This window comes from Staurois parvus, unplaced genomic scaffold (assembly GCF_062004578.1).
Source record: "Staurois parvus isolate SC_StPar_1 unplaced genomic scaffold, SC_StPar_1.0 ptg000640l, whole genome shotgun sequence".
Taxonomy (NCBI): domain Eukaryota; kingdom Metazoa; phylum Chordata; class Amphibia; order Anura; family Ranidae; genus Staurois; species Staurois parvus.
In genome coordinates, this window is record NW_028318436.1 from 895,553 (window position 1) to 909,648 (window position 14,096).

At 44.4% G+C, this 14,096-nt stretch overlaps 1 protein-coding gene across 1 annotated transcript; it reads right to left on the reverse strand.

Annotated features, from left to right (window-relative positions):
* Positions 1-547: 547 nt before the first annotated feature.
* Positions 548-10,793, reverse strand: LOC149449034 (antigen-presenting glycoprotein CD1d-like). The gene is made up of 5 exons (XM_089693910.1): positions 10,727-10,793; positions 6,253-6,507; positions 3,571-3,849; positions 2,189-2,455; positions 548-648 (listed from the first exon to the last, which is right to left on the reverse strand). Exons 1-5 carry the CDS (start codon positions 10,791-10,793, stop codon positions 548-550), a joined length of 969 nt encoding a protein of 322 aa, XP_089550036.1.
* Between the last annotated feature and the right edge of the window lie 3,303 nt (positions 10,794-14,096).

Below are 14,096 nucleotides of genomic sequence, written 5' to 3' on the forward strand. Positions count from 1 at the left end.
ATTTGGGTACAGTGTTGCATGACCGCGCAATTGTCATTCAAAGTGTGACAGTGCTGAAAGCTGAAGATTGGCCTGGACTGAATAGGGGTAAACGTGCCCGGACTTGAAGTGGTTAAGGTATAATTGACACATCTATAGCACTGTCTTTTGGGGGATACATACATTTTTATCACTATCTGATTATTTGAAATATGTTTTTTTTTAATACGACTTTATAAAATAGCACTGTTAAAACCTTAATTTTTTTTTCAAAAATCATATGTTCTAGGAGGTTAATGGAGTTAAATAAAGAGATCTAACCAGTAGTCAAAAGAGGGAAAAATGCACTATGGGAGATTGCTAGAGTACTGGAAAATGTATACCAATATTAATAATTTGGGGTAGAAATGTTAAGTCAAGCACAAACCTTATAAAGGCTATGGGGCTAGTGTTGGCTTTTTAGGATTGATAATGGGAATGTACCAGCTGCACCATAAATGTATACCAAAATTCATATATGCTCAATAAACCAGTCATATACCTTGTTGTGTTTCCTGATAATGCAATCTTACCTGAGACTTCTATAATACTTCAATAAGCATGCCACTCCAACCACAGAAGCCACTGTGATACAGACAACCAGTCCTCTGGATATCTGACATTTCATATCTATAGAGATAGTGAAGGAGCTCAGGATAAAGCAGAAGTCTCCCATCTATCGGTTTCTAAGTTTTATAAATGTTAGTTCTGCTTAACGGCACTTTAAATAAAGTGATACCATTGTCATTAGTATACAATAGTGAACCTGATTTTTGTTTCTATAATGATTATGTTAGTGTAATATTACAGCTCATGTAGCACTTTACCTAATGAGGACTGTCATCATTTAGGTGGAGTACTTGAGGATGAAGGTAAATCACTCACACTGGTAATTTAACCTTTTTTCAGGATGTGATAGCTATGTGAAGGCATGGGCAGGTGACAGGTCCTCTTATGGAGACTTCAGGGGTCTATTAGATGCCTGTAGGCAGGCGCAGTTTGTTTTCTCCACTGCAGGTGGTGCTCAAACCAAGTGGCACCTCAGCCTGGAGAGGAAGTCCAAAAGAAACATTTCACAATGGTTTACTGGGTCAATGGAGTAGTGTCCTGGTTGGCTATGCTGGCCCATGTGATGCTCGGCAGCCATCTTGGGTCAGCAGAATCTATTTACGTCCCTGCCTCCAGGTTTTGGCACTCTTCTGGCATGTTGCTAATGTAGGGACAGAGACTCCGCTTGTAAGGATAGCTAGCGATAAGGAAAGTATTCTGAGGAGGAGGGAAAGATTAGGGACTCACTATCCTGGAAAGGAGATCCCTCTTGGGACTGGCCAGGTCATACTTCACTCTCTGAAACAGACGCTGTCAGCACCTCTTCTCTTCTACATCCGACTACATTAAACTGTGAGTTATCTCCCTAGCAGGACCCTCTTTCCTGGATGTTTAGAATGTTGGCTTTCTGTTTAAAAGAAGCACCAATTTTACTGCAACCAAACTCTGTGTATTTACTGTCTACGCCACGCTGCACTGACCAATGTGCCCAATGTTTCCCCTCTACTGCAGTTAGTTACGCTCAGATCATACTTGATTAGGTGCTGCTGTAGCTGGGGAATGATTGCTCTGAACCTGGACATTTCATACTCATCACTTCTAGATTTGTTAGTTGCCTCCTGCTCTCAATGTTAATATTGTTTACTGCAGTCTCAGGTTTCCTTAAGGAACAGGAGAACCCAGAAACCAATACGGACACTGGCGGCAGGGGGCCCACCTTCACAGCCCCTTAAAAGTGATCCAGCTCTGGGGCCCAGATCTTTTTTACCTGAAATCCCATCACCGGCTCTAAAACCATACCAAGCTTGCATTAACCCCTTGAATACCAGGACATTTGTAAACATAATTTGGTAGAGAAGGAGTTCATCAGGAATTCTATGTGTCACCTATCTAGTTGTGTAGTGTGGAAAGTGTGTGTAAATCACAAATACAGCCATTTATAATTACAAATCCTTGGGCAGGTGAGACAATGAATGTACTATATACTGTATTGTATATACTGTATGTGTTCTAGCTGTGTCTGTTGCTGTTTGCCTGGAGGTTTTGTTTGATTAGTTCATATTTTGAATCTGCTATTTTCTTGTAGCAAAACCACAAGCACAGATTTCTATGGATTACTCACCCAGATGTACTATTAGGGGTTCTTTCAAGCTGCTGTGTTCAACCCGGCAGTAGATAATTTGCTGTTTTATCAAATTTGTAATTATCAACACTGTTATCTGGTAAGTCCCGTCTCCATTGGGTAGAGTCACAGTTGACATCACATCCTCCATTTTATTCTCCTTCCACAAGCTTACATTGATTGGTTTTGGATAGAAGCCGCTCACCATACAGATGACCTTTGTTTCAGATTTATAAAGTTTCTTGGTTATGTACACCTGTGGCTGGACTGAGATATATGGAGGAAAGTTGAGAAGAAGAAGGATTATTAGGGTAGATATGTAATGGTCCTGATTCATCAAGCTGCAAAAGAACTTACAGAACTAAACAGGTCTCTTAAGCAGTATTTTAAGTAAAAACATAGGCCGTTAACCATGACCCATTCTTCAACCATGTAATGTATGTGTGTGGCATCAGGAAGGGTGGACTTTAATGCCCACACACATATACCTTCACGGTGGCCAAGGTTTCTGTGCTGAGAGAGCATTCACTACATGTTCCCAGCACAGTGACCAAGCTATTGAAGGTGGCTCCCAGTCAGTGGCTGCACTAGGGTTGGTGTCACCTGGTGCAGTAAAACATGGTGTCACTCCTTCCCTCATAGTACATAATACAAGAGATAGCCAGAGATAGTGGACATGATACAAGAGGTGGTAAGAGACTACGGACATGATACAAGAGATAGCCAGAGATTGTGGCTATAGCTCTGCTGCACAGTAGCTTGGGAGTCTCCAGCAGCTATGGATGGATGGGGCAGAGCAGGGACTCCATGTCTATGCTGCTCACAGTGGCATGGTGATAGGTTGGTGTGGCCCAGGATCCAGTTTCCGACATGCCAACTGCCTTGCAGCTGTGCTGCCATTCATTCATTAATTCACACCTGACCAAAATGGTTGAGCATGTCCAAGCCCAGTTGGTTATGGAACTGTGCATGCGCAGTTCCAAAGTTGTCCCATGTTTGTATTTTTCATGGATGGTTGGCAACCCTGGTGTCACCCTGCACGTGGGTGTCACCTGGGTGTGGTCTGCACCCTCATAGCAACACCACTGCTCCCAGTCTCTTTTTATGATTGGAAGCTCGCAGAATGAGCTCGAAATCATGTGTCCACTGTGACAGCCAATCACATTGATCATGTGGTTTGGTTGTCTGTCCCATCTCCTGGCATTAAGCCACCGTTAAAGGGCCACCAGGAGGGGGCTGGAAGAGGTTAAAATAGAGATTAACCTGAGCACTTGCATCTATTCTGTGACCACAAAGCCATGTAAACCAGTATAGCTTATTAAAAATTACACAATGCGCAATTATTGTCTAGGATTGTCTACTTCTTTCATTGTGTTACTTACTCTTTCTTGAGAGGGCTTCTTTCCCTGCAGTTGAGTATGTGGTGGCCATGGCATGGCACTGGTTCTTCAGCATGTTTTCAATGGAAACCAGTGTTACTGTGTCATTCTGCAAATGTTTCTGTACAGCTTTGGACTGAGGATTGTTCTCAGGAACCCACACCCCTGCTGTGACATTTAAATGTACCAGATCTTCTCCTTCCACAGCTACCTTGAAAGCATAGCCTGCGGGGTCGTCTGCGGGTGAGGGACATATTGCCACGCACTGAGTTGTGAAGGCACCTAAGAAGGATAGATTTTCACTAAGCTTAACTTGTAATAATTTGAGACTTCTAGATGTAGTATACACAGAGGTCTATACAGATATGGAGCTAAATGTGTTAAGGGTATCCCTGAGGCAAAATTATTATAAGTTTTCTTGGCTCTCCAACTTTCATATTGTAAGGCAAACATATAGGTAAACATGACTTTTTTTTTACCTGTTAAATAATACTACATCCAGGGGTGTTGCTACCGTCAGGCACCCAGGTCACAAGCTCTGCATGATCTTTAGATTGCCCTAGATCCCCGACACCATGATCCCTTGCCAATACTTCAGCTGCCTGTCACAGACTTCAGAACCAAGGGAAGCTTTCCCTAGGCTCCTTCTCTTCTCTGACGTGTTACATAACACACATGGGAAGAAGCTTGGGAGGAAGGAACCCTCTCATATTGTGCTGTATCTAAGATCATAAATTCTGTGGGGGAAGGGGGGAGGGATGAACTGTACTGGGGGACAGACTGACCTGGGGAGGGGGGTGGGAGATGATTTGTGCTGGGGGTGGAATCTGGAGGGAACAAGGGGAACGGAGGTAAAGTTAGAGGGCAGATTTTCGCTAAGAGGGGGAATTTGGAGGCAGGGGGGGATTTGAACTGGGAGTTAGTATATGGGGGGAAGGTGAGGATTTGTGCTAGGAGGGTGAAGATGGGGGGAAGATTTCTATTAAGGGGGGTGGGGAACTGAACTGGGGACAAATGGACCTGGGAAGGGGGGTGTAACTAAGATTTGTGGTGTGGGTGAGAGGATTTGTGGATTTGTGGATTTGTGCTAGAAGGGGAAATTTGGGGGTGATTTGGTGCTAAGAGGGGTGACTTGGGCGCAAGGATTTGTTCTGGGTGGGAAATTAGGAGAGGAGATAACTCATGCTGAGAAGGGGGAATCGGGAAGGGGGGGTGAGAGGAATTTTGTTGGAGGTGGGAGATGATTTATGCTGGGGAGTGGAATTTTGGGGAAGAAGAGGACTTGTGGTAGGAGGGTGAAGTTAGGGGCAGATTTGTGCTGGTGGGGATGTGGGGAGGGGGGGTGTCAGAGGATTTGTGCTGGGAATTGGAATTTGGGGTGGAGGTGAGGATTTGTGCTAGGAGGGTGAAGTTGGAGGCAGATTTCTGCTAAGGTAGGGTGGTTGGGGGGAGAGAATTCATGCTGGGGGGGAGGGGGGTTGGGGGGGAGAGAACTAGTGCTGGGAGGGGGTTGGGGGGTAAGGGGATTTTTTGATGTTGTGCTGGGGGATGGGAAAGGATTAGTGCTAGGAGGTGCACTGGGGGAGAGATGTGTGCCAGTCTGGTACAAATGAGGGGGGAGGGGGATGATTTTTTTACTAAGAGGGGGATTTGGGGGAAGATGATTTGTGTTGGGAGGTGGAATTTTAGGGGGAAGGAGAGGATTTGTGTCAGGAAGATTTGTGCTAAGAGAGGAGATTAGGGGGGAGAGCATTTGTACTGGGAGGGGGAGAATTCTTGCTGAAAGGGAGGAGTTGGGGTGAGGGAATTGGTGCTAGGAGGGGCAATTGAGGGTTCCAGCACCATCAATTATTTACCTCAAGCAGTCACAGTTAGGGGGCAGAAAGGTGACCGGGATGTATTATATAACTGAAGTAGAGGAAAGTGAGGTCACCATTCTGCCTTTGCAATATAATGTGGACAGACATACAGTACATAGACACTCACCAGCCACTTTGTTATGTACACCTTGCTAGTGTCAAGAAAATCTCCCCCTCACCATTACACCGCCACCACCGGCCTGGACTGTTGATACAAGGTAGGATGGATCCATACTTTCATGTTGTTTATACCAAATTCATTCCAGAATTTATTCTGACCCTACCATCTGAATGTCTCGGCAACCAGTCTACCTATTCTTCTCTGACTTCAACAAGGCATTTTCGTCCACACAACTGCCGCTCACTGGATACTTTCTCTTTTTTGGACCATTCTCTGTAAACACTAGAGATGGTTGTGCGTGAACATCTCAGTAGATCGATTTGTTTTTTGAATACTCACACCAGCCCATCTGACACCAACAACCATGCCATGTTCAAAGTCACGTAAATCTCCTTTCTTTCCTATTCTGAGGCTCGGTTTGAACTTCAGCAAGTTGTCTTCACCACATCTAGATGACTAAATGGTCTGAGTTGCTGCCTTGTGATTGGCTGATTAGCAATTTGTGTTACCCAGCAATTGAAGAGGTGTACCTAATAAAGTGGCTGATGAGTGTACTTTGACAGGTAAAACAGCCACCCTACATGTATTTTATCTGTGTATTTAGCTCTTTTCCTGGAGATCAGCTTTAGGTTATCATAATTCTAATGTGGTTGCATGTTCTTTCTCAATAGAATCTATATTTTACCTTTTCAACAAATTTCTTACCTTTATGTTTAAGTTCCTTGCTCAATTCATCTATGCGTATGTGAAAATAATATGTAAAACTGCCCAGAAACATATTAAAGAACATCCAGTCAGTGTTACTTAAGTTCCCCTTTGACCAGCTCTGCTTGAATACAATCAGCCGTGAATCATTGTAGGCTGCCAGTATCTGAATATCTTCCACCTCCAGGGAGCCCCAGAGAGTCAATACTCGATCGCTGGAGTAGTCGTAGTTCTGTAGCCAGTTAATCCTGATATCTAAGAAGGAAGGAGGAAAATGCATTGTTCATCATGTGCAGAATAGATAAGACTTTTAACACAAACCATTCAATGCAGCAGGTTGCTTAGGTTTTCTCCAGCACACTCAAAAATTCTTTAAGCACCCCCTAACACCTCAATCAAGGGGACATTTAGCTTTGCAGGAGCAAGTGCTCAGGTAAGTAAAACTGCTCAACACCAATGCTAGGGGTCTATTATTGCTGCTGGGGGTCTACTATTGCTGGAGTCAGTGGGGTTTTATTATTGCTGCTAGAGGTATATTATTGATGTGGTCAGCGGCAGTTATTATTGCTGCTGGATGATAATTTTTTTATGCTGTTATTACTGTTAATTTATATTATGAGTGCTGCTGGGGGGGTATTACTTTGTTGAGGGTATTACTGTGTTGGGGGTTATTATTGTTATTAGTACTGCTGTAGGGAGCTTTTTTGTGCTGGGGTTTATTTCTTGACTTGCCACCTAATGGGGGTTATTGCTGGCACTGACACTTGCTGGGGTTATTACTGGTCCTGATACATGCTATGGGGTTATCATTGCTGGCGCTGACACCAACATTTGTAACAACATTAGCTTATTTTACCTTTGCAATCTTTTCAGTGTACCTTGTTGGTCATATGTTGTTCTAATTCATAGAAAAGAAGGTGCAGTTTGTATTCCCCTCTGCAGGTGGTGCTTGACCACAGCAGCAGTGCAGATGGGGGAGAGGGTTTCTTGTAATTTCCTTGGCCATACGGGGCAGTGCTACGTTTGGATGCTTGTGCCAAATGGTGGCCATCTTTGGTCAGGCAGAGTCTATTTGAGACTCTGACCCCTGAGTTTGGCACCCTTTTTGCGAGTGGCTAGTGTAGGGACAGATTCCCCATCTGTCAGGGACAATTCTGGGTGATAGGGAGAAGTTCTGGAGGAGTAGGGCGAGAGCAGGGATCGCATCTACCTCATCAGGAAGTGTCTCCTTTGGGTTGGATTGGCCAGTCTGTATTCCATTCCTTGTAGCAGATGCTGTCATCATCTTCGGAACCTCTACCACTGTCTCACCACTGTGCAGATGTAAGTGGCACCAAACGGGTCAGCCTCCCCTCCGGGCCTATTTGTACTTGTTGAACTTTTTTCCATAAGACATTGTTTTTGGTAAATGTGGACTCTGTGTGTTTACTGCCTGCCACACCACGCTGCACCTACCCCACACTTGGAGGCAGTTGGCAGGATATGCCTCCCTGCTCTCCTGTATCAGGTCCATGACCGTGGAGCTGGCCATCAACTCTCTGGAAGTATGGGCTCCCAGGGCTGATTGACAGCCCCCGGGACCAATAACACAAGGGACCAGATGAACCCCTCCTGGCTGTCCCCAAAGGCCACCAATAACCTGCCCATCTTGGTGAAAGGTGTCACCTTGGTGGTTATACAGGTAGACGACCAGGTAGTGGAATGGGTAGGGGTTATGGTGACTCGAAGCCCAGTGAGCGCTGCAGTATATATTGTCCTGGGCATGAATGTTTTGAAGGACCTGAACTTACCTTGCTTGATGCCTAAGACTGAACACTTGGACTGGCATGCATGGGGCTGTCCCCATGTGGTCCAAGTCTTCAAGACCTACTAGCAAGCAGCTAGTCAACAGACAGAACGGGTAAGGATAGTCTGTACACCCCCCAAACAAAAGTTATTCCTGGCATCCCTCCAAGAGGTAGTCTCATCCCTGCCCATCATGGCTCACAAACTGCAGGGAGTCACAGTGATGGTGAAGAACCTAGGGGTACTGAGGGAGTGGTTGGCAATCCACATCTTGTTCAAAGTCCACAAGGCCTGTCTGACCTGTTTGTACTTGTTTATTTTATTTTACAATACATTGTTTTGGTAAATTGTGACTCTGTGTGCTTACCGCTTGCCACACCATGCTGCACCTAGCCCACATTTTGGCAACGATAGTTTATTTTTTTGCCCGCTAACAACAATTATAGAACTGGTTTTTGCACTTGATGACTAGACACTAAATACTTTTGACTACTGCTCTCTGTATGCTTCCATGTACTTAAAAGGGGCCACAATTTGTGTTCTTAAAGCACCCCAAAAAAACTGTCAGAAAGCACCCCTTCTGCAGTGAAAGAGGGTATACTATTTGTTCAAACACAAATGTGCCAAAAGTCTGTTACTGTAACAAAAAAATGTTTTTATCTGCTAAATGTTTTTTTTTTACTTTAAATTTGTAATATTTAATGTGTATGTCAAGCAATAACCTTTTTTTAGTTATTTTTTAGTTTTGGATGAAGTGGGGAAGGGTTGTAACCGCATCAGGTTTTCACTACTATCTGAGACTGTGTTATGGAAATTTATCCACAATTCCTATTCTGACAAAGTTTTACTAAATTGTAGCAGTTGAAATTGTTTTGTACTTTTCTCCAATCAAATCTTTAACTTTCTTATAATGTGACTAATTAATTTTCAGACAATGCAAAATGCATCTTGTCATGCTTTCAATTTGGGTAAATGAACCCTTGTGACTTTTTTTTTTTATAAATTTTTGTCAAAATTTACCATTTTGGTGAAAAGTCTTGATTCAGGCTTGGTACACTTATACGCATTTTGCATTTGATGCTTTTCCCAGTGCTGTTTACAGTTTGTTTTGTGTTTTTCTACATGTATCTTTGATGCGTTTTTTCCACATTTTGTTCAGCTTTTTTTTTTTTTTTTAAGTGGAAATTTTTTTTATTGCTATGCAGAATCAAAATGCAAAATGTGGCAAAAACCCTTCAAAAACGCATTACCACACATTTCAGCAGCTTCTCCATTAAACTCTATTGTAGCAGAAACGCTGCTTTTTGCTTTTAAAGAAGTCCCTGACCCTTTCAAAAACGCAGCAGCTCAAAAAAGCATAGATGTGAACATGTTCCATAGAAAACCATGTTAAATGGACTGTAGTGCGTTTCTGCAAAAAGCCCTGAAAAACACATTGGTGTGAACGGAGACTGTGGTAAGTGGCAGTAGAAAATATCGGTGTCAGTGGGAGGAATAGTGCCCCATGGGTGGTGTCAGTGGGACGAATAGTGTCCCATCGCTGGTGCCAGTGCAAGGAGTAGTGCCCTATTATTGATGTCAGTGGAAGGAATAGTGTCCCATCATTTGTGTTATTGGGAGGAATAGTGTCCAACTGGCATCAGTGGAAGGAATAGTTCCCTATTGTTGGTGTCAGTGGGAGGAAAGGTGCCAGGTGTCAGTGGGAGGAAAAGTGCCTCATATCAGAGGCAGGAAAAGTGCCCTAAGGGTCAGAAAAAAGGGAGTGGGAAGGAGGGAAGAGAAGGGGAGTGCCTTGCCATCCCAGGCCTGGGGTCTTCAGAGTATCTAAACAAAGGGCCAGTTTACTGCCCTTTAGGCTTCAGGGGGCTGGACTGTGGTAAGTGGCAGTAGAAAATATCCTAGCATTGATGGGAGGAGAAATATTCATCCATCATTGGTATTAGGGAAGGAATAGTGTCCAGTCATTGATGTCAGTGAAAAGTATTGCCCCATTGTTGGTGTCATTGAAATTGTCATCTGTGGGAGAAATAGTGTCCCTTCTTTGGTGTCAGTGGGAGGAATAGTGCCCCATGGGTGCTGTCAGTGGGACGAATAGTGCCCCATCGCTGGTGCCAGTGCAAGGAGTAGTGCCCTATTATTGATGTCAATGGAAGGAATAGTGTCCTATCATTTGTGTTATTGGGAGGAATAGTGTCCTATTGGTGTCAGTGGAATGAATAGTTCCTTATTGTTGATGTCAGTGGGAGGAAAAGTGCCTGGTGCCAGTGGGAGGAAAAGTGCCTCATATCAGAAGCAGGAAAAGAGCCCCAAGAGTCAGAAAAAAGGCAAGCAAGGGGCTGCATCCAGCCCACAGGCCACGGTTTGGAGACCACTGCCTTAGACTATAGGGCTCTGTGTTTCCATTGATGCACACAGTGTAGGGAGGCACAACTCTAGTCCCTGCATACAAGGCTGACTCCATAGGATGCTGAAAGAGAAAAGAGACACCCTGAACAAGGAAACCTGGAGCAGGGGTCATGTCACCAGCTTATAATGGAACAAAGGCAAGTATTAAAAGACAAAGAAGCTGCATATTCAGTAAGTGATTAAATCTGCTGCTGAAAGTGCCTAAAAATTTAGGGTTTAGTATTATTTCATTGAATTAAAATATCCTAGAAAAAATCAAATGAAACTGAATGAGTTGACTTACCCGTATTTGTAACACTCAGGAATAAGTGGAAAGATAAAGTCAAGGATGGGATCAGGATTTTTATCATTCTTCAAAAATGTTTCACTAGCCCAACCAAGTAAATAGAAAACTATAATATTAGAATGGAGAAAGGAAACCGAGGCGTGGGAAACAGGCTTGTGTATTCTTCCAGAGACTGTTGAAAACCTCTCATTTCCTGCCGATATAGGAAAGACGGGCCACACAGATGTGGAACAATACAGCTGTGGTGGTTAAATGGTAACCAGTCCGCTTCTGACAAGGTGGTTAGGAGTATATTGGAAAGACAGAATGCAGACGACTCCCATGAATAAATACTCTAATATGGTAACATACATTACATATTATTGTTCTGACCAATAACACTTTTTAGGTACTTCACTCCCACCCCCCCCAAATTGAAGACTCTGACAAAAAAAGTATTAAACAATTATGTATTGGAAATTTTTTTTTTTTAATAAGTACAATGTACGTATTATAGCCACTTGAAGACCAGGCTTTCCCTGGTGAAGAAAACACCCTTCACAACAGTTGGCCAGATCAAGAACACTCTCCAGGAGGTAGGTGTATGTGTGTCAAAGTCACCAATCAAGAGAAGACTTCACCAGAGTGAATACAGAGGGTTCACCACAAGATGTAAACCATTGGTGAGCCTCAAAAACAGGAAGGCCAGATTAGAGTTTGCCAAACGACATGTAAAAAAGCCTTCACAGTTCTGGAACAACATCCTATGTACAGATGAGACCAAAATCAACTTGTACCAGAGTGATGGGAAGAGAAGAGTATGGAGAAGGAAAGGAACTGCTCATGATCTTAAGCATACCACCTAATCAGTGAAGCATGGTGGTGGTAGTGTCATGGCGTGGGCATGTATGGCTGCCAGTGGAACTGGTTCTCTTGTATTTATTGATGATGTGACTGCTGACAAAAGCAGCCGGATGAATTCTGAAGTGTTTCGGGAATATTATCTGCTCATATTCAGCCAAATGCTTCACAACTCATTGGACGCCGCTTCACAGTGCAGATGGACAATGACCCAAAGCATACTGCAAAAGCAACCAAAGAGCTTTTTAAGGGAAAGAAGTGGAATGTTATGCAATGGCCAAGTCAATCACCTGATCTGAATCCAATTTAGCATGCATTTCACTTGCTGAAGACAAAACTGAAGGGAAAATGCCCCAAGAACAAGCAGGAACTGAAGACAGTTGCAGTAGAGGCCTGGCCGAGCATCACCAGGGATGAAACCCAGCGTCTGGTGATGTCTATGCATTCCAGACTTCAGGCTGTAATTGACTGCAAAGGATTTGCAACCAAGTATTAAAAAGTGAAAGTTTGATTTATGATTATTATTCTGTCCCATTACTTTTGGTCCCTTAACAAGTGGGAGGCACATATGCAAACTGTTGTAATTCCTAAACTGTTCACCTGATTTGGATGTAAATACCCTCAAATTAAAGCTGACAGTCTGCAGTTAAAGCACATCTTGTTTTGTTTCATTTCAAATCCATTGTGCTGGTGTATAGAGCCAAAAATGTTAGAATTGTGTCAATGTCCCAATATTTATGGACCTGACTGTATATAGATAGATAGATAGATAGATATAGATAGATATAGATATATATAAATATAGATATATATATATACACATTTGCAGTCAAAAGTTTGAAATTTTGGCAGTGATATTGAAAATACGGCTAATCATGCCAAAAAACTGGGGGGGGGGGGTTATGTAAGGATAGTAATCCTATGAAGCCATTTATTATGAAATAGTTGTTTGGCTCCTTTTTAAATCATAATTAGAGATGAGCGAATTATTCAAAAATTCGGTTCGGCTGATTCGCCGAATTCGCCGATTAAATTCGCTTCGTGCCGAATATATTCGCTGCGAATTTAACTTATAAAAAGGGTGTTTCTAGGCTTCAGAGAGCCTTTATATTAGTGCAGAACACTGTACCTTTAATTTAAATGCCCTTGGAGTCTGCTGGGGAAGAGAAATAATACTGTCAGTCAGTATGACATGCAGATGAGTGCCGTCGATCTTAGAATCACCGCACACTTCACTCATTTGGGCAGTCACGGGGCCAAAACCAGAGTGTGGAGCCACAGTGTGGCGGTGGAGGCAGCAGCAATGGGAGGCCATACAGCACCCTATGACAAAATGGAACCCACCAGCAGTGTGAGGAGACCTGAAAGTGGCACATGGCAGAGTGTGGAGATGGAGACAGCAGCAATGGGAGGCCGTACAGGGACCCATGACACACTCTGGACCTGGCAGCAGCATGAGGAGGTGGTACAGGGGCCCATGACAGATTACGGGCCTGGCAGCAGCATGAGGAGTCGGTATGTGGGCCCATGGCAGATTACGGGCCTGGCAGCAGCATGAGGAGGCGGTACAGGGGCCCATGGCAGAGTGGCGGAGCGTAAGCAGCTAAAATTGAAGGCCATACAGAGGCCTATGTTAAAAAGTCCCCCCAGCAGCAGCGTGGGGAGACGACTATCAAGAGTCCAATGGCAGAGTGGCGGAGCAGAAGCAGCTTCAATTGAAGGCCATACACAGGCCTAGGTTAAAAAGCGGAAGCTGTCAGCAGCGTGAGCAGACGACAAAGACACATGGCGCAGGGTGGCGGTGGATGCAGCAGTATTCGGAAGCCAAACACAGGCCTCGGTTAAAAAGCGGAAGCCGTCAGCAGCGTGAGCAGACGACAGAGGCACATGGCGCAGGGTGGCGGTGGAGGCAGCAGCAATGGAAGGCCATACAGCACCCTATCACAAAATGGAACCCACCAACAGTGTAAGGAGACCTGAAAGTGGCACATGGCGCAGGGTGGCGGTGGAGGCAGCAGTATTCGGAAGACATACACAGGACTAGTTTAAAAAACGGAAGCCGTCAGCAGCGTGAGCAGACGACAGAGGCACAGGGCGCAGGGTGGCGGTGGAGGCAGCAGTATTCGGAAGCCATACACAGGCCTAGGTTAAAAAGCGGAAGCCGTCAGCAGCGTGAGCAGACGACAGAGGCACATGGCGCAGGGTGGCGGTGGAGGCAGCAGTATTCGGAAGCCATACACAGGCCTAGGTTTAAAACTGGAACCCAGCAGCGTGAGCAGACGACAAAGACGCACATGGCAGAGGATGGATCTGGAAGCAGTATGAGAAGGCGGTACAGGGGCCCGTGGCACAGTGTGGTGATGGGGGCTACAGCAACTGGATGCCAGAAAGTGGCCGATAGGGCTATATACTGCATGGAATTATAAAGTTGTAAAGACAGCGGCCTATAAGGCTATACACACTATAACAATCATGACTTGATTGACCATTGGCCTATAAGGCTATACACAGCATGAATATCATGACT

Coding starts and splice junctions, on each gene's coding strand:
- LOC149449034 (XM_089693910.1), bottom strand. CDS start 10,793: ATGATAAAAATCCTGATCCCATCCTTGACTTTATCTTTCCACTTATTC. Junction 6,508..10,726: donor CCTGAGTGTTACAAATACGG/GTAAGTCAACTC, acceptor CTTCCTTCTTAG/ATATCAGGATTAACTGGCTA. Junction 2,456..3,570: donor AGAAGCCCTCTCAAGAAAGA/GTAAGTAACACA, acceptor CATATATCTCAG/TCCAGCCACAGGTGTACATA.